Source organism: Aquarana catesbeiana, linkage group LG11, assembly GCF_042186555.1.
Source record: "Aquarana catesbeiana isolate 2022-GZ linkage group LG11, ASM4218655v1, whole genome shotgun sequence".
Classification (NCBI taxonomy): Eukaryota; Metazoa; Chordata; class Amphibia; order Anura; family Ranidae; genus Aquarana; species Aquarana catesbeiana.
In genome coordinates, this window is record NC_133334.1 from 2,928,285 (window position 1) to 2,949,288 (window position 21,004).

General features: G+C 45.7%; 1 protein-coding gene across 9 annotated transcripts in view; it reads right to left on the minus strand.

Moving 5' to 3' along the window:
* LOC141111803 (hemicentin-1-like) overlaps positions 1-21,004 on the minus strand; it is a 368,745-nt gene that overhangs the window by 134,574 nt on the left and 213,167 nt on the right. For all 9 annotated transcript variants that reach the window (XM_073603946.1, XM_073603940.1, XM_073603947.1 and 6 more), the window contains one exon: positions 9,628-9,735. In XM_073603946.1, the coding sequence (XP_073460047.1) occupies positions 9,628-9,735 (108 nt within the window). The remainder of the gene's footprint in view (positions 1-9,627; positions 9,736-21,004) is intronic.

The window sequence follows — 21,004 nt, forward strand, 5'->3', positions numbered from 1 at the left end:
GGAGACAAAGGTTTATTTAAAAAAAACTGACAGAAATAGCTATCTCCCTACTTCCAGCGGCCATCATCCCCTATTGCCCTGTACACTTGATCGGACATTGATCGGACATTGATCGGACATTGATCGGACATTCCGACAACAAAATCCATGGATTTTTTCTGACGGATGTTGGCTCAAACTTGTCTTGCATACACACGGTCGCACAAAGTTGTCAGAAAATCCGATCGTTCTGAACGATGTGACATAAAATATTACCGGGTAAACAAAAAAATAAATATATTTTATATTAAAAGACGGACTAGAAATTAATATAACTAAATATCAGACAGATCGCAGGAAGAAAAAAAAAAAAATCGCAAAAATTACCAAATATGCCCAATATACCAGGGGATCAATACTGTAGGTGATCAAACAAAAATGTCATTATTGACAGTATAAAAAAACAATAAAAATTGGAAAATACTCTAAAAATCTCAATAGTGTAAAATTGCAATGAAAAGCCATACTAAGCCTTACTAATAAAACAATTGATGTCGAGTTCTATATTGAGGCCTTTGTGGGAAAGGACATCTACCAAATATATCTACTGAGTCTCACGCTTTGACAATTCACGGATGAGGTTCAGACCCCTCCAATGTGGTTGGAGGTGCTCAACGCCCTAGAACTCAAGACCAGTTGGATCCTGATTGTGTTTAAGTTTGAAATGTAAGGACACAGTGTGGTCCTTAAATCCTATTTTAATGTTGTGAATCTGCTCGGCAATCCTTACTCTCAACATCCTTTTGGTGCGTCCTATATAGATCAGGCCACATGGGCATTTTAAGGCATACACCACATAGGTACTGTTGCAAGTGATAAATTGTTTTATATCAAAATTCCTAATATTAGTAGGAGATGTAAAATGATCTAGGCCTCGGATCGGTCTAGAGACCTCCCTACATGCCTTGCACCTTCTGCAGGCAAAAAAACAGTTTCAGTCCCAGAATGACTGGGGACGTTTTGGAGAATCTATCACTTTTTTTATCACTTTATCACTGAAACTGGTGGAGTTTCTGTATATAAATTGCAGTGTTGGAGGTAGTACCATGTTTAATTTCTTGTCCATATGAAGGATGTGCCAGTGCTGCTTGAAAATCGCCTCCGCTTCCTTATACTGGGCATGAAACCCAGAAATAAAGCCCCATTCCTTATTATTCTTAGTAACAGATGCAATTTCTGGATTCTTATCCTGTAAACATACATCTCTGGGAATGTTTTGCTTGTGTCTATCTAGCAAGGTTACTCTGTGGTATAAGCAAGGAATCTGAGATTTCTGCAGTGTGTAAATGTGCTTTTACTATACAAAGATGCTGTACATACAAAACTATTACAATCTTAGGAATACAATACAAGACTGACAGATATCTATAACAAGCAAAATGCCTAGCAAATGAACAGCCTGTAGTCTATATCAGTACAAATATACTTAAAAGTTACTTATCTTCTGTTACTGTATGTTCATGATCTCCATTGGCAACGATTCTTCTGGAGGACCAGGCACTTTTCTTGTATCATGAGGGGCTTCTGATCTTCAAAGCAGCATGATGGTGTGTGCTCGTGTGTGTTTCAGTCTCTACTTACCCCTTTTATGTCTCAGGCTGTTTACCATAGTTACCAAACAACAAAAAAACATACCTGTTTACTGTAGCTGTAGAAACAATGGACTGTTGAAAACTGTATCTACGTACCCATTGTCTAATCAAGCCAACAACTGACAGTAATCAAACAGTCATTCTTTCAGTTTGAGAGCTGAAAGAACCTCAAACAAGTAAATTTCTTACTCATTTACTGTAGCTATAGAGACAATAGCCTGATGAAAAACTGTCAATTGAATACAACAATGGTATCTAACCCCATTGTATGAATCAGCATTTGTTTGAGAAATCTACTCAAGCTTAAAAACTGACAGTATCTCTATGACCAACCACTATTGTGTAATGTTAAGTCCCATGTATCTTATGTCTGATTAATATAAAAAAAATCATATTGTAACAAAACGCAACACAGGGAATGGCCCCCACTTCTTCGACCAATCTTTCCAAGACTCGTGGGTCATACCCCCTGGCTTCAAATCTTTCAGTGAGAATTTTGGATTGTGTTAAGAAATTAGTTGTCTCGGAACAATTCCTCTTCACCCTCATGATTTGTCCTTTCGGAATATTTTTAAGCCTTATGCCCTGTACACACGGTCAGATTTTCCAACGGAAAAAGTGCGATCGGATTGTGTTGTCAGAAATTCCGATCGTGTGTGGGCTCCATTGGACTTTTTCCATTGGAATTTCCGACACACAAAGTTTGAGAGCAGGCGATAAAATTTTCCGACAACAAAATCCGATCGGTTAAATTCCAATTGTGTGTACACAAATCCGACGCACAAAGTGCCATGCATGCTCAAAGTAAATTAAGAGACGAAAGCTATTGGCTACTGCCCGTTTATAGTCCCGATGTACGTGTTTTATGTCACTGCGTTCAGAACAATCAGATTTTCTGACAACCTTGTGCGACCATGTGTATGCAAGACAAGTTTGAGCCAACATCCGTCAGAAAAAATCCATGGATTTTGTTGTCGGAATGTCCGATCAATGTCCGACCGTGTGTACAGGGCAATAGGGGATGATGGCCGCTGGAAGTAGGGAGATATCTATTTCTGTCAGTTTTTTAAAATAAACCTTTGTCTCCAGTTTATCATTCTGCTGATACACATTTACATCTAGAAAATGAATTGCTTCCTTATGCCAATTAGAGGTCAACCTTATATTGTTATTGTTAATATTTAATTGCTGTAAGAAAAGATCCAAAGTCTCAGAGGAACCAGCCCAAATAAAAAAGAGATCATCAATAAAACGTTTGTAAAAAATCAATTCAGATCGTTGTTCTTTAAAAATGACTTTGTCTTCCCATTTGGCCATAAATACATTTGCGATGATGGCCGCAAATTTCGTGCCCATCGCCACACCTCTCTGTTGCGAATGAAATTTATTGTTGTACCAGAAATAGTTATGTTTTATTAGTGATACTTAGTATGGCTTTTCATTGCAATTTTACACTATTGAGGTTTTTAGATTATTTTCCATTCTTTATTGTTTTTTTTATACTGCCAATAATGACATTTTTGTTTGATCACCTACAGTATTGATTCCCCTGGTATATTGGTCATATTTGGTAATTTTTGCGATTTTCCTGCGATCTGTCTGATATTTAGTTATATTCATTTCTAGTCCATCTTTTAATATAAAATATATTTATTTTTTAGTTTACCCTGTAATATTTTATAATATTTTATAATATTTCACATTATTATGGGTCACCTGAAATTGGGCTATCAAACATTAAAGTTGTTTGGTCATCTCTTTGCTTAATACCAAAAATAATGATCATTATTCTGTTGATTTGCCCTATTGTTTTGTTGAAAAAGTTTTATGATGATAAATGTTATAACTTTACGACACTTACCGTATATACTCGAGTATAAGTCATTACGAGTATAAGTCGAGGCCCTAATTTACCACAAAAAATGGGAAAAACTTAGTGACCCGAGTATAAGACGAGGGTGAGAAATGCACAGGTACTGTAAGTGGAAAAGAGGGTCAACAATGCCCATTTGCAGCCTCACTGTGCCCATTTGCATGCCTCACTGTGCCCATTTGCAGCCATAGGTCCCCCGAACTTCAAACTCGGTAGTTAAGGGTTCCTAGATGCCCCCAAGCTGCAGCCAAAATTTGGGGTCTCTGAAACCAAATGGTCCCGAAATGACATTGCTGCAGATGGACACAGTTGACCGAATTTGGGGCCCCGTATCTCGGGGCCACTTAGTGTTTATGCAGTATTACACTATGTGGATAATTTATTCCCTTCACATGGTTTTACTGGAGCCCTATACAACGTAACTGGTATTTGGTGGAAGTTTTGGTTGGAGCGGTGGAGAAGCTTTTATAACTAAAGACGCATTACTTTCTGGTGAGTGTACCCCCAAAGGGGAGAATCTCCTCACGTGGTGAAGTGTATGGTGGAAGGTGTTTTCAACATATCACAACACAAGCTATAACAGATCTCCTTCGTTCCTATTGACTCATATGAACTGTATATGGAAGCTTGTCATTGGATTTTATTTGACAAGAGTGCTGCCACAATATTTTAAAGGACTACATGTTTTGGAGTGTGCTTTTTAATATTGTTTTTCTCTATGTCAATACATGTTGGCATTCATGGTCCCCTCAATGATCTGTAGCCCCCCAGTGCTGGCAGCACTCATACAGCCCCAGACCATGACACTCCCACCACTATGCTTGACTGTAGACAAGACACAATTGTCTTTGTCCTCCTCACCTGGTTGCCGCCACACACGCTTGTCACCATCTGAACCAAATAAGTTTATCTTGCTCTCATCAGACCACAGGATATACATAGTTACATAGTAGGTGAGGTTGAAAAGAGACACAACTCCATCAAGTCCAACCTATGTGTGTGAATATGTGTCAGTATTACATTGTATATCCCTGTATGTTGCGGTCCTTCAACTGCTTATCTAATAGTTTCTTGAAACGATCGATGCTCCCCGCTGAGAGCACCGCCTGTGGAAGGGAATTCCACATCCTTGCCGCTCTTACAGTAAAGAACCCTCTATGTAGTTTGAGGTTAAACCTCTTTTTTCTTCTAATTTTAATGAGTGGCCACGAGTCTTGTTAAACTCCCTTTTGTGAAAAAGTTTTCTCCCTATTGTGGGGTCACCAGTCCGGTATTTATATATTGAAATCATATCCCCTCTCAAGGGTCTCTTCTCCAGAGAGAATAAGTTCAGTGCTCACAACCTTTCCTCATAACTAAGATCCTCCAGACCCTTTATTAGCTTTGTTGCCCTTCTTTGTAGTCGCTCCATTTCCAGTACATCCTTCCTGAGGACTGGTGCCCAGAACTGGACAGCATACTCCAGATGCGGCCGGACCAGAGTCTTGTAGAGCGGGAGAATTATCGTTTTATCTCTGGAGTTGATCCCCTTTTTAATGCAAATATTCTGTTTGCTTTGTTAGCAGCAGCTTGGCATTGCATGTCATTGCTGAGCCTCTCATCTACTAGGACCCCCAGGTCCTTTTCCATCCTAGATTCCCCCAGAGGTTCTCCCCCCAGTGTATAAATTGCATTCATATTTTTGCCACCCAAATGCATTATTTTACATTTTTATACATTGAACCTCATTTGCCATGTAGTTGCCCACCCCATTAATTTGTTCAGATCTTTTTGCAAGGTTTCCACATCCTGCGGAGAAGTTATTGCCCTGCTTAGCTCAGTATCGTCTGCAAATACAGAGATTGAACTGTTTATCCCATCCTCCAGATCGTTTATAAACAAATTAAATAGGATTGGTCCCAGCACAGAACCCTGGGGGACCCCACTACCCACCCCTGACCATTCCGAGTACTCCCCATTTATCACCACCCTCTGAACTCGCCCCTGTAGCCAGTTTTCTATCCATGTACTCACCTTATGGTCCATGCCAACGGACCTTATTTTGTACAGTAAACGTTTATGGGGAACTGTGTCAAATGCTTTTGCAAAATCCAGATACGCCACATCTACGGGCCTTCCTTTATCTCAGGGATATGCAATTAGTGGACCTCCAGCTGTTGCAAAACTACAAGTCCCATCATGGCTCTGCCTCTGGGTGTCATGCTTGTGGCTGTCGGAATCTTGCTATGCTTCATGGGACTTTTAGTTCTGCAACAGCTGGCGTTCCGCTAATTGCATATCCCTGCTTTATCTAGATGGCAGCTCACTTCCACATAGAAGGTCAATAGATTAGTTTGGCAAGAACGATTCTTCATGAATCCATGCTGATTACTGCTAATGATAACGTTTTCATTACTAAAATCTTGTATATAGTCCCTTATCATCCCCTCCAAGAGCTTACATACTATTGATGTTAGGCTAACTGGTCTGTTAATCTCAGGGATGTATTTTGGGCCCTTTTTAAATATTGGTGCTACATTGGCTTTTCTCCAATCAGCTGGTACCATTCCAGTCAGTAGACTATCTGTAAAAATTGTAAATGGTCTGGCAATTACTTGACTGAGTTCCCTAAGTACCCTTGGGTGCAAGCCATCTGGTCCCGGTGATTTATTAATGTTAAGTTTTCCAAGTCTATCTCTAATTCTGTCCTCTGTTAACCATGGAGGTGCTTCCTGTGATGTGTCATGAGGATAAACACTGCAGTTTTGGTTACTGAAGCCCCCAGATTCCCTCGTGAAGACCGAAGAGAAGAATAAATTCAATAGCTTTGCCATCCCCCCATCCTTTGTAACCAGATGTCCTTCCTCATTCTTTATGGGGCCTATATGGTCTGTCCTCCCTTTTTTACTATTTTCATACTTAAATAATTTATTGGGATTTTTTTCACTCTCCTCTGCTATGTGTCTTTCAAATTCTATCTTAGCCGTCCTTATTGCACCCTCACATTTCTTGTTGCATTCTTTATAAAGTCTGAATGCTGATGATGATCCCTCAACCTTGTATTTTTTTGAAGGCCTTCTCCTTTGCTTTTATATGCATTTTTACATTGGAGTTAAGCCATTAAGGATTTTTGTTCGCACTTTTACATTTACTTCCAATTGGGATGCATTGGCTAATGCCCTTATTTAACCGCTTGCCGACCGTCGCCTGTACATTTACGTCAACACAATGGCATGGACAGGCAAATGGGCGTACAGGTACGTCCCTTTAAATTTTTTAAATATATTTTTGGGGGATATTTATTATAGAAAAAAGTACAAAATAATGCGTTATTTTAAAAATTTACGCTATTTTTTTGTTTATAGCGCAAAAAATAAAAACCGCAGAGGCGATTAAATACCACCAAAAGAAAGCTCTATTTGTGGGGAAAAAAGGACATCAATTTTGTTTGGAAACCACGTCGCGCAACTGTCAGTTAAAGCGACGCAGTGCCGAAAAGTGCTATGTTCTTTGGCCAGCCAAATGGTCCGGGCTGAAGTGGTTAATATGCTCTTAATGCAACCCCATCTCTCCTCCATATTCTTTGTTCCTAAGATTTTATCCCAATTTATATCTTTTAGCAAGGTTTGTAGTTTAGGGAAGTTGGCTCTTTTGAAATTCAGTGTCTTTGTATTCCCTTTATGTTTCCTATTTGTATGATTTATACTGAAGCTAATTGACCTGTGATCGCTGTTACCTAAATTGCCCCGCATTTCCACATCCGTGATCAGGTCTGTATTGTTGGTAATCAGTAGATCCAATAATGTTTTATTTCTAGTTGGTGCGTCTACCATCTGACCCATAAAATTGTCCTGCAAGACATTAAGGAACTGGCGAGCCTTAAATGAATGTGCGGTTCCCTCCGCCCAGTCTATGTCTGGATAATGAAAATCCCCCATTATGATAACACTTCCCATCCTTGCTGCTAATCCAATTTGTGATAGGAGATCTGTCTCCCCCTCCTCCCTCAGGTTAGGGGGCCTATAGCATACTCCCAGTATTATTTTCCCCTTAGCTTCATCCCTTTGGAGCTCTACCCATAAGGATTCCACCTTCTCTCTAGCTCCCTCAGTGATGTCATCTCTCACATTTACTTGTACATTATTCTTGATATATAGGCATACCCCTCCCCCTTTTTTACCCTCTCTATCCTTGCGGTATAGGGTATACCCTTGAATGTTTGCCAGCCAATCATGAGAGCTGTTGAACCAGGTCTCTGAAATTCCCACAAAATCCAAATCCTCCTCGTACAACAGTATCTCTAGTTCACCCATCTTGTCCGCCATGCTCCTGGCATTGGTGAACATGCCACGTAGTTTAGACCGGTCGTAAATTTTCCTCCTATTGGGTGTTCCAAGACTGCAAATAGGACTTGCTACTACAGCTATGACTAAACACTATTGAGAGTGTGAAACGCGTCAATTATCTATCCTGTACCCTGCTGCTGTTTGAACTTTTGTTATTTTATACAATAAAGGTGTTTATATTGAAGTGCGGCTGTCCAGATTTTCCTTCCTAATGACTTGCTACTATACTTACCTCGGGTTTATGTGCTCCAGGCGACCTACCACTAATGCCCCCAATACTACCCTCTGGAATATGTTCCGTGCTGACTATCTCTACCTCTGGACCCTCCCCCCCATCGCCTAGTTTAAAAACCCCTTTAACTTTTCGGCCATCTTCACTCCCAGCAGATCTGCACCCATTTATGTGCAGTTTGTCCCTTCTATAGAACTGGTAACCGACTGAGAAGTCGCCCAGTTCTCCAGGAACCCAAACCCCTCCTTACTACACCAGCTCCTAAGCCCCTTGTTTACTTCCCTAATCTCCCTCTGCCTTTCTGGTTCCAGCAATCCATGTCCTTAGTCTGCTTGTCTTCAGCAAACTGTTTGTGGTCTTTCTTGTACATCATCTTTAGAAGAGGCTTCCTTCTGGCACAACAGCCATGCAGACCAATTTGATGCAGTGTGCGGCGTATGGTCTGAGCACTGACAGGCTGACCCCCCACCCCTACAACCTCTGCAGCAATGCTGGCAGCACTCATACGTCTATTTCCCAAAGACAACCTCTGGATATGACGCTGATCACGTGACCTCAACTTCTTTGGTGGACCATGGATAGGCCTGTTCTGAGTGGAACCTGTCCTGTTATACCGCTGTATGGTCTTGGCCACCGTGCTGCAGATCAGTTTCAGGGTCTTGGCAATCTTCTTATAGCCTAGGCCATCTTTATGTAGAGCAACTATTCTTTTTTTCAGATCCTCAGAGAGTTCTTTGCCATGAGGTACCATGTTGTACTGCCAGTGACCAGTATGAGAGAGTGAGAGCGATAACACCAAATTTAACACACCTGCTCCCCATTCACACCTGAGACCTTGTAACACTAACGAGTCACATGACACCGGGGAGGGATAATGGCTAATGGGGCCCAATTTGGAGATTTTTACTTAGGGGTGTACTGACTTTTGTTGCCAGCGGTTTAGACATTAATGGCTGTGTGTTGAGTTATTTTGAGGGGACAGCAAATTTACACTGTTATACAAGCTGTACACTCACTACTTTACATTGTAGCAAAGTGTCATTTCTTCAGTGTTGTCACATGAAAAGATACAAGAAAACATTTACACAAATGTCACTGAGGGGTGTACTTACTTTTGTGAGATACTGTGTGTGTATACATATCAACTTTATAATATATATATATATATCTATATTTATATATATATATATATATATATAGATATAGATATATATATATCGTAAATGATGCCAGAATTGGGTCCTGAAAGGCAGGTGTGTTTCCATGTTATTTGGGTTGTGGTCCCATTAAGGGAAATGATTTAAATGCAGTTTTGGAGTAATCAAGGGTTAACCAACCTGCAGAGGAGACTTCAAAGAGAAGAATCGGTCTATATACACACACAGTATATATCTCCTTTATCACGAGGCACTGTTTGAATAAAGATCTCATGTTCATCTTTACAAATATGTTTTAGAAAGTCCCCAATTTCCATGGGGTGTACTTACTTTTTCACTGACTGTATGATCCCTATGGCCCCCTAGTGAGGTCACAAGTTTCCATGAAATATAACTGTCCATTCCTTACCTTTCTTTATAAATCTGATGTAGAGGAAACCCAATAAACCCAGAAATAACACGGCCAGAAGTGTCAGGAGCACAGCGGTGATAACGGCTTTGGTGGTATCTTCTCTCTCTGTAATGATAAAGGACATATAATGATCCGGATGTAGAATACATATGAGGCACTTTGGTTTGTTTTTAAAGCAACACAGACAGTTCCTTTTACACAGCGGAGAACCTGGAGCCTCATATAGAGGAGGAGCTCTGTGTTTTATGGTGAAAGGATAAGAGACCCCGAATAATAAGTACAGAAGCCCACACAGCAACAAAACCTGTACAGTATGTCCGGGGGGAGGTGTGGGTTATCTCCAGTATTAGGAGTGCGGTACTATGGCCGTGTCCTCCTCCGGTGGATCTCCATGGAAGGCCGTACTGCCAGGATCTCACCTGCTGAGCTGTGATGGATGGGATGTGGTGTCTCTGTAGATAGTCAGCAGTGCGGTATAAAGGAGTTGGAATGGAAATTGTCTAATAACAGAGATGTTGAAGTTGGTGTAATACAATGTCTGTATTTACTCCACTTCTTTTTCTTCCTGGAATAGTCACCATCCATGGATGATATTTGTCATGAATCTTCAGAGACTGAGATCCTTCTACAGAGCGGAGTGTTGGGATCTACATCCCAGTATCAGCTATAAGGGGTTGTAAAATAATATATATTTTTAAATAACAAACATCTCTATACTCACCTTCTATGTGCAATGAGGGCTCAGGCAAGTATAGGGGGAGGGGATTCTGATGTCTAAACATTTTTTACCTTAAAGCGGAGTTCCGACAACATTTTTTTTTTAAAGTCAGCAGCTACAAATATTGCAACTGCTGACTTTTAAAATATGGACACTCTCCTGTCCGAGCGCCCGCGATGTCCTCACCCAAAGCCGACCTGTCCCTCAGCTCCCGGGTGGAGGCACCGCCATCCTTAGTAAGGGAATCAGGAAGTGAAGCCTTGTGGCTTCACAGCCTTGTTCCCTACTGCGCATGCGCAAGTCACGCTGCGTGTCCTGACTGGTCCCTGCTGTCTTCTGGGACCTGTGTGTCTCCCAGAAGACAGAGGAGGGGACGGAGGAGGGGCTGGACATAGCATAGATCGCCGCAGATTCGGTGGCAATCTATCGCCGGAAGTGTATTTTACAGGAAACCCACTTAGTGGGTGCTAGGATTCTGGGATTAAAGAGAGCCTGGGTCTGTGCAAATTACCATGCTTCCTATTCTAATAACACAAGGGGGGTGAGTGCAGTGCTGCGTTTTGGCCTAGGCCAACAAGGCCCAGGCCTAGGGCAGCACTGTGTGGGGGGGCGGCAAAAAGCCGCTCCCCCCCCAAAAACAGCAGCGGCGCCCTCCTCCCGACTCCCGCACAGCAGGGCCACCATCTGGGGAGTACAGCTTAGCAGTGCAGTGGCGTCCCGGGTGCGGAGGGGGCTAGAAAGTAGTTTAAGAGCCGTCAAGCCGCCCCTCCGTAAATCTGTGATTCTGTCTCTGATTGGCCCTCTGGCCCAATCATGGGGAGGAAAACAGCGGGCAGGAAGCTGGGCGGCGGCACGGTGAAACCAATTAGAGCCGCTCTCTCTCTTCTCCCTTCGACTGACAGAAAGGGGAGGGGGGCGAGCAGGGGAGTTCTCTGGTAAATGGAGCAGCAGCGCTGTGACAGGGAGAGGAGAGCTGCGGGCAGTCTGTGTATCTCCCCCGCTCGCCCCCTCCTCTTTCTGTCAGCTGAAGGGAGAAGAGAGCGGCTCTAATTGGTTTCACCGTGCCGCCGCCCAGCTTCCTCCCCACTGTTTCTCACCCCATACTTGGCCACAGCAGAGGGCCAATCAGAAGACTCTGGGGGCATCATGGGAAAAGTAGTCCCTAAAGAGTGACGCCCCTGTGTGTCCACAGACATCCTGCTACAGCCCCCAGCATGCATGCACTCTGCTGGGGAGGAGAAAAAGAGAGTACTGTGCTGGGGGAAGCCAGAGAGGGAGCCACGCTGTACCCACACCACTAGAGAGCCACACTGTACCCGCACCACCAGAGAGCCACACTATACCCGCACCACCAGAGAGCCACACTATACCCACACCACCAGAGAGCCACACTGTACCCGCACCACCAGAGAGCCACACTATACCCACACCACCAGAGAGCCACACTGTACCCGCACCACCAGAGAGTCACACTATACCCGCACCACCAGAGAGCCACACTATACCCACACCACCAGAGAGCCACACTGTACCCGCACCACCAGAGAGTCACACTATACCCGCACCACCAGAGAGCCACACTGTACCCGCACCACCAGAGAGCCACGCTGTACCCGCACCACCAGAGAGCCACACTGTACCCACACCACCAGAGAGCCACACTGTACCCGCACCACCAGAAAGCCACACTGTACCCGCACCACCAGAGAGCCACGCTATACCCGCACCACCAGAGAGCCACGCTATACCCGCACCACCAGAGAGCCACGCTATACCCGCACCACCAGAGAGCCACGCTATACCCGCACCACCAGAGAGCCACGCTATACCCGCACCACCAGAGAGCCACGCTATACACGCACCACCAGGGAGCCACACTGTACCCGCACCACCAGAGAGCCACACTGTACCCGCACCACCAGAGAGCCACGCTATACCCGCACCACCAGAGAGCCACGCTATACCCGCACCACCAGAGAGCCACGCTATACCCGCACCACCAGAGAGCCACGCTATACCCGCACCACCAGAGAGCCACGCTATACCCGCACCACCAGAGAGCCACGCTATACCCGCACCACCAGAGAGCCACGCTATACCCGCACCACCAGAGGGCCACACTGTACCCACACCACCAGAGAGCCACACTGTACCCGCACCACCAGAGAGCCACGCTGTACCCGCACCACCAGAGAGCCATGCTGTACCCACACCACCAGAGAGCCACGCTGTACCTGCACCACCAGAGGGGGATAAAGATAAAGCCACTGCCAGGGTACAGACATGCTACACTACTGTTCTAGAGTCAGCCTGGGCAAACCAAAGTGAGCGAACGTCCAGCCGGAGGGATCACGCTGCAGTTTCACCGGGTCTGGTAAGAGAGCCTGTTGGCCATTATCCATTACTGTTCCTAGGGACTGAGCCATTAGAAAGTGCCTAACCTGATATCCTCTAGGCCTTGTTGACCGCCACAATGAGCTCCAACGCTGGGCCTCCAGTCAAAAAATTAAGGGGGGATGACACAATTTTTACAGCTCCAGGTGACACCAAACCTAGTGATGCCACTGTCCCGGAGCCCACAACAAGTTCCGGCACTGAGCTTCGGTAACTGGCAGCCAGAGTGCGCTAGCGTGAGCACCCAGGACATCTGCCACCTGGGGTCACACAAGCGGCGATCGGCTTTCCGTAGCAGCCGCCACCTCTCTCCCCAATGTCAGCCAAACACACTCCTCAGCTCCTCCTCAGCTCCAATGTTCTAGTGTGCACAGCCAGGAGGAGGAGGAGCCACAGAGGAGGGACACGACTTCAGTGCATGAGCCGCGCTGCTGCTCTGAGGTCTGTGTATAGTTTACAGTGGAGGGGGACACAGTAACTGGGAAGGGGGGCAGATAACAGATGCACACATGGATGAGGGGAGGGGGGTAAGGGGATATGTGCTGGGTGCTTTGGGAGGGGAGAGGATATGTGCTAGTGGGGGGAGTCTGATCCTCCCCTCCCAAAACAACCAGCACATATCCCCTTACCCCCAAATGAAAAGATGCCGCATGCCTCTCTGTCCTCCTCCTGTGGTGTCCCTCTGTCCTCTTCCTGCGGCGTCCCTCTGTCCTCCTCCGATGAAGATGACAGGGCGGATCTTAAAAAGAAAGGGGTGTGGCCTTGACAGGAAGGGGTGGGTCATATTTAAATTAGGGGGTGCGCAAGCTTAGTCAGGCCTAGGGCAGCACAAAACCTAAATACACCACTGGGTGAGTGTGTTGGTGCACAGATCCCTGGTTTTCCAGATTGTGACAGTCAAAACTGATCCTGGGGGGAGGTACGTTATTGTACATGCATTGATCGTAGGGATACCCTACATAATAGTAGGAATATTCTTGCCCCCGCCTGCTGATATCACCCTACTGCATTCTTTGATGCAAACCGTTACACAATACAAGGTGGATAGGGTGTTATATGTAGGAGATTTTAACTTGGTTATGTCAAATGAAGTGGATAGACTTCGTGCCACTTCCCCTGCCCACACTGGGTTGGCTCAATGGGCATCCACCTTTGACCTGATGGATCTCTGGCGTCACTTCCACCCCTCCGATGCCCAGTTTACTTGCCTGTCCACCACCTATCAGACACTGTAGTATGCACCGCATACTAGCTCATTATGAAATACTTACCTTAGAACGAGGCGTCGGTATCTTACCTGGTCCACTCCGAGGTAGCTGACATGTTGCCTCGGCGTGTCTTCCGGGTATCGCGGCTCCAGCGCTGTAAGTGGCTGGAGCCACGATGTCATCACTCCCGCGCATGCGCGCGGAAGATTTCTTTCCCGGCAAGGTCCGGCAGTTGCCAGGCCTTCAGCCGAGAATCCCCTGTGCGCATGTGCCGCTGCAGTCAGCGGCTCATAGCAAGGGGAATATCTCCTAAACCATACAGGTTTAGGAGATATTTTTTTTTACCTACAGGTAAGTCTTATTATAGGCTTACCTGTAGGTAAAAGTTAAAAAAATGACTATACAACCACTTTAAGGCTTGGATTAGGGGGGGATACATTAAAAACATAGCAAACAAAAAGAGGTCATTGGTGCAGTCTCTTAGGCAGCTTGAAAATCAGGCCCAGGACAGGGAAAAGGAATATGTCCAAATCCCCAACCCAGATAATTATGTTTCCTGGCAATGCGCTCTTAGGGAATTATCTTTACTGCGGGTTGATCTCACAAAAAAATCTATGTTAGCACAGAGGGTGTTTGAATATGGAGACAAGAATGGTAAGCTCCTGGCTTGGTTAGCCAAAGGTCAGTACGCATCTCCACATGTGGGTAGGTTGCGGGGTGGGGATGGTACACTTTTGACCACTCCAGAAATGATTAGTAATCGATTTTTAGAATTTTACCAAGACCTATACTCCTCCAAAGCGAACTATACTGACAAAGATCTGACTGACTACCTAGACCAGATCCCATTTCCTACGCTTGACCCAGACAAAAGTAAGTCTCTGGATAAGGACATAAGGTTGGAGGAGGTACAAAAGGCCATGAGCTGCATGCAATCTGGGAAGGCCCTCGGTCCAGATGGCTTGCCCATAGAATTTTACTCAGTCCATCAAGAGCTACTGGCCCCTAAATTGACTTCTCTCCTTTCACAATTTGCTGACTTAGGTTCTCTCCCAGATTCCATGTCTGAAGCGATGGTGGTCCTGGTGCCCAAACCCGGTTAGGACCCTGAAGAATGTTCCTCGTACAGGCCCATATCACTGATAAATGCCGACGCCAAACTTTTGTCTAAAATCCTGGCTCTTAGATTGGCCACGGTGATTGAGGACCTGGTTTATCAAGACCAGACGGGGTTAATGCCGGGAAAGGGCACCAATATCAATATTCGCAGATTGTATCTCAATTTAGACACGACCCACGTTAAATGTGATACTAGAGTTATAGTCTCCCTCGACGTGGAGAAAGTGTTTGACTCCGTGGAGTGGGAGTACCTTTGAGAAGTCCTGAAGCGCTTTGGCCCAAAGTTTCTTCATTGGCTGTGTCTACTCTATAAATCCCCTAAGGCCAGGATTTGTACGAATGATACCATGTCTGATTATTTTCTCCTCCAGAGGGGCACCAGGCAGGGTTGTCCGTTATCACCCAGCTTGTTTTCTCTGGCCCTTGAGCCACTAGCTATCTTGATTAAGGGCTCCTGTGCTATTCAGGGTCTCAGGGTTGGCCCTCTGGAGGAGAAAAACTCTTTATATGCAGCTGACGCTTTGCTCTACTTGCATGATGCTGAGAACTCACTGCAGGCGGCACTGGAGACTTTCAACGTGTTTGGTCAATTTTCTGGGGTCAAGATTAATTGGTTAAAATCGGTCATATTCCCGATAGATCCTCGGGCCCCAGAGGTGGCATCACCGACTCCGTTGCTCTGCGTTGAAGAGTTCAGGTATCTGGAAATTCGGGTAACTAGGGACATTCAAGCCTTTCGGGGCCTTAACCTTCAACCTATTGTCATGAAACTTAAGGAGCACTGCTCCAGATAGCGGGACTTACCACCTAATCTCATGGGCCGCATTAATGTGCTAAAAATTTTATACCTACCTAGATTTAACTATATATTCCGCAACTGCCCAGTGTGGCTTCCCGGTTCATTCTTTAGGGACTTGGACAAGTGCATAGGCTCGATTCTATGGCAGGGTTCTTCCCTGAGACTTGCCAAGACGACATTATAGCCCCCCCGGTGCAGTTTGGGGGTCTTGCGCTGCCCAGTTTGCAGGTGTATTACTGGGCAGCGATACTAGTCATGGTGAGATGGTGGTTTGAGCAGTCACGGACTAATGCAGCCGCATGCTTGGAAGCTGCAATCCTAGGCTATTTTAGAGAATTAGAGAATTTGGTATACAGGGGACCCTTGGCCTATCCTTCCCTTCCAGGTCCCACTAAAATAACCCTCAAAGTCTGGTCAGCAGCGAGGAAAAGATTCATACAGCCTCACCAATATTCTCCGTTTTGCCCAATGTGAGGTAACCCCTCACTCCCTCATCTTAGAACTATTCCAGACCCACAGTTATGGGCTCGATATGGGATTAAGGTTTTACAAGTAGGGATGAGCTTTGAGTTCGAGTCGAACTCATGTTCGACTCGAACACTGGCTGTTCGCAAGTTCGCCAAACAGCGAACAATTTGGGGTGTTCGCGGCAAATTCGAATGCCGTGGAACACCCTTTAAAAGTCTATGGGAGAAATCAAAAGTGCTAATTTTAAAGGCTTATATACAAGTTATTGTCATTAAAAAGTGTTTTCGGGACCTCGGTCCTGCCCCAGGGGACATGGATCAATGCAAAAAAAAGTTTTAAAAACGGCCGTTTTTTCAGGAGCAGTGATTTTAATAATGCTTAAAGTCAAACAATAAAAGTCTATAGTATGCCTGTAAAGGGGCGCATGTTTCCTGTGTTTAGAACAGTCTGACAGCAAAATGACATTTTGAAGGAAAAACCCATTTAAAACTACCCGCGGCTATTGCATTGCCGACAATACACATAGAAGTTCATTGATAAAAACGGCATGGGAATTCCCCAAAGGGGAACCCCGAACCAAAATTAAAGAAAAAAAATGACGTGGGAGTCCCCCTAAATTCCATACCAGGCCCTTCAGGTCTGGTATGGATATTAAGGGGAACCCCGGCCAAAATTAAAAAAAAAATGACGTGGGGTTCCCCCTAAATTCCATACCAGACCCTTCAGGTCTGGTATGGATTTTAAGGGGAACCCCGCGCCAAAAAAAAACGGCGTGGGGTCCCCCCAAAAATCCATACCAGACCCTTATCCGAGCATGCAACCTGGCAGGCCGCAGGAAAAGAGGGGGGGACGAGAGTGCGGCCCCCCCTCCTGAACCGTACCAGGCCACATGCCTTCAACATTGGGAGGGTGCTTTGGGGTAGCCCCCCAAAACACCTTGTCCCCATGTTGATGAGGAAAAGGGCCTCATCCCCACAACCCTGGCCGGTGGTTGTGGGGGTCTGCGGGCGGGGGGCTTATCGGAATCTGGAAGCCCCCTTTAACAAGGGGACCCCCAGATCCCGGCCCCCCCTGTGTGAAATGGTAAGGGGGTACTTAAAACCCATTTAAAACTACCCGCGGCTATTGCATTGCCGACAATACACATAGAAGTTCATTGATAAAAACGGCATGGGAATTCCCCAAAGGGGAACCCCGAACCAAAATTAAAGAAAAAAAATGACGTGGGAGTCCCCCTAAATTCCATACCAGGCCCTTCAGGTCTGGTATGGATATTAAGGGGAACCCCGGCCAAAATTTAAAAAAAAATGACGTGGGGTTCCCCCTAAATTCCATACCAGACCCTTCAGGTCTGGTATGGATTTTAAGGGGAACCCCGCGCCAAAAAAAAACGGCGTGGGGTCCCCCCAAAAATCCATACCAGACCCTTATCCGAGCATGCAACCTGGCAGGCCGCAGGAAAAGAGGGGGGGACGAGAGTGCGCCCCCCCCTCCTGAACTGTACCAGGCCACATGCCTTCAACATTGGGAGGGTGCTTTGGGGTAGCCCCCCAAAACACCTTGTCCCCATGTTGATGAGGAAAAGGTCCTCATCCCCACAACCCTGGCCGGTGGTTGTGGGGGTCTGCGGGCGGGGGGCTTATCGGAATCTGGAAGCCCCCTTTAACAAGGGGACCCCCAGATCCCGGCCCCCCCTGTGTGAAATGGTAAGGGGGTACTTAAAACCCATTTAAAACTACCCGCGGCTATTGCATTGCCGACAATACACATAGAAGTTCATTGATAAAAACGGCATGGGAATTCCCCAAAGGGGAACCCTGAACCAAAATTAAAGAAAAAAAATGACGTGGGAGTCCCCCTAAATTCCATACCAGGCCCTTCAGGTCTGGTATGGATATTAAGGGGAAACCCGGCCAAAATTTTAAAAAAAATAACGTGGGGTTCCCCCTAAATTCCATACCAGACCCTTCAGGTCTGGTATGGATTTTAAGGGGAACCCCGCGCCAAAAAAAAAAAACGGCGTGGGGTCCCCCCAAAAATCCATACCAGACCCTTATCCGAGCATGCAACCTGGCAGGCCGCAGGAAAAGAGGGGGGGACGAGAGTGCGGCCCCCCCTCCTGAACCGTACCAGGCCACATGCCCTCAACATTGGGAGGGTGCTTTGGGGTAGCCCCCCAAAACACCTTGTCCCCATGTTGATGAGGACAAGGGCCTCATCCCCACAACCCTGGCCGGTGGCCCCGCCCCCCGTTATTTAAGAACTGTCAGACGAGGAGCGACGTCACACAGCGGGAGCCTCCCTCCATGCCAGCATGGGTGCGGAGCGGCCCGGAGAAGAAAATGAAGAAGAGAAGAAAATAAGAAGAGAAGAGCGGGAGCCTCCCCCCATGCCATGGGTGTGGAGCGGCCCGAGGAGAAGAAGATAGAAGAAGCCACGGAGGAGATGCTGGACGAGAACGCCGGAGGAAGAACCAGAAGAGTCGGAAGAACCAGAAGATGAAGGAAGATAGAAGAAAGAAGAAGCATTTAAATAAAGGAATTGTCAAAAACTGTCTCTTGTCATTTTTAACATTTTTGACAGTTTTTTAGTGACATGGTAGGGATAAGTACCCCCTTACCATTTCACACAGGGGGGGGCCGGGATCTGGGGGTTCCCTTGTTAAAGGGGGCTTCCAGATTCCGATAAGCCCCCCGCCCGCAGACCCCCACAACCACCGGCCAGGGTTGTGGGGATGAGGCCCTTGTCCTCACCAACATGGGGACAAGGTGTTTTGGGGGGCTACCCCAAAGCACCCTCCCAATGTTGAGGGCATGTGGCCTGGTACGGTTCAGGAGGGGGGGCCGCACTCTCGTCCCCCCCTCTTTTCCTGCGGCCTGCCAGGTTGCGTGCTCGGATAAGGGTCTGGTATGGATTTTTGGGGGGACCCCACGCCGTTTTTTTGTTTTTTTGGTGCGGGGTTCTCCTTAAAATCCATACCAGACCTGAAGGGTCTGGTATGGAATTTAGGGGGAACCCCACGTCATTTTTTTTTTAAATTTTGGCCGGGGTTCCCCTTAATATCCATACCAGACCTGAAGGGCCTGGTATGGAATTTAGGGGGACTCCCATGTCATTTTTTTTTTAATTTTGGTTCGGGGTTCCCCTTTGGGGAATTCCCATGCCGTTTTTATCAATGAACTTCTATGTGTATTGTCAGCAATGCAATAGCCGCGGGTAGTTTTAAATGGGTTTTTTCCTTCAAAATGTCATTTTGCTGTCAGACTGTTCTAAACACAGGAAACATGCGCCCCTTTACAGGCATACTATAGACACCCCCCAGGTATGAAATTTAAAGGGATATTACACTTTTATTGTTTGACTTTAAGCATTATTAAAATCACTGCTCCTGAAAAAACGTCCGTTTTTAAAACTTTTTTTTGCATTGATCCATGTCCCCTGGGGCAGGACCCAGGTCCCCAAACACTTTTTATGACAATAACTTGCATATTAGCCTTTAAAATTAGCACTTTTGATTATTCATGATCGTGTCCCATAGACTTTAACGGTGTTCGCGTGTTCGGCTCATCCCTATTTACAAGACATCATCCAGGCGGGGACATTGCTCTCCTTCCAGGATCTAACAGAGAGATACCGACTTCCAGAAAGAATGCTTTTCAGATATTATCAGTTGAGGCATGCCATTAGGGCCCAATTCCCTGGACTTATCAGGTTAAAAATAGACCCAATTGAGAATATTCTTGCTCAGGAATCCCTTAAAAAGACTCTATCTACATTATACCTTGCCCTGCTGGGAGTGGACTCGCCTAAAATAGACAAGTTATGGGAACAGTGGCAGGCTCACAGTCCTAGCTTAGATAGGGAAGCTTGGGAGGAATGCTTTGAGGTGGGGTCTAAACTAGTGATATCCTCTAGAGATAAGTTGCTGCAAACTAAATTTATGCATCGAATATATTATACGCCTCAGAGACTGCACCGGATCTATCCTCATAGATCACCAAACTGTCCCAGATGCCAATCTCCAGGTAGTACGTACATACACATGTTTTGGACTTGCCCCTTAATTATGACATTTTGGGCCAGGGTTTTTGAAAGTATTAATATCCGGCTTGAGCTATTACTACCAGTATCGCCGGAATTGGCCTTGTTAGGTATTCATGAAGACGACCAGAGACCCAGGTATACAAAGATCTTGGTCTCACTCTTACTTTTTTACGCTAAGAAAGAAGTCTTAAAGAAATGGGCCTCGCCTTCTCCTCCGAAGGTGGAGTCCTGGGACTCATCTATTAATGCAGTACTACCTATGTAAAAGATGACATACCTGAATAGGGGATGCCCGCAGAAGTTTGACTGGATCTGGTTACCATGGGTTGAACAATTCTAACTCTTTACTGAAGTAGGTTTTGGGTACTACCTCCTGGTACAGAGATGTTGGTATATGGTTTTCCCCTTTCCCCCGTCCTCCATTACTCGGTAGGAGAGTGTCAATTTAATTTCCTGCACTGTAACCTATGTATAAGGAGAGTCGACTGCATTACCCTGTATAATTTTTCTGTTTTTTTTTCTTTTCTTTATCCTTTGTTCTCATGTATGCATACTACTCGAAAATTTGTACACAACCAATGTATGTCTGCCAATTGTTATATGATGTCTTCTCAATAAAGACCA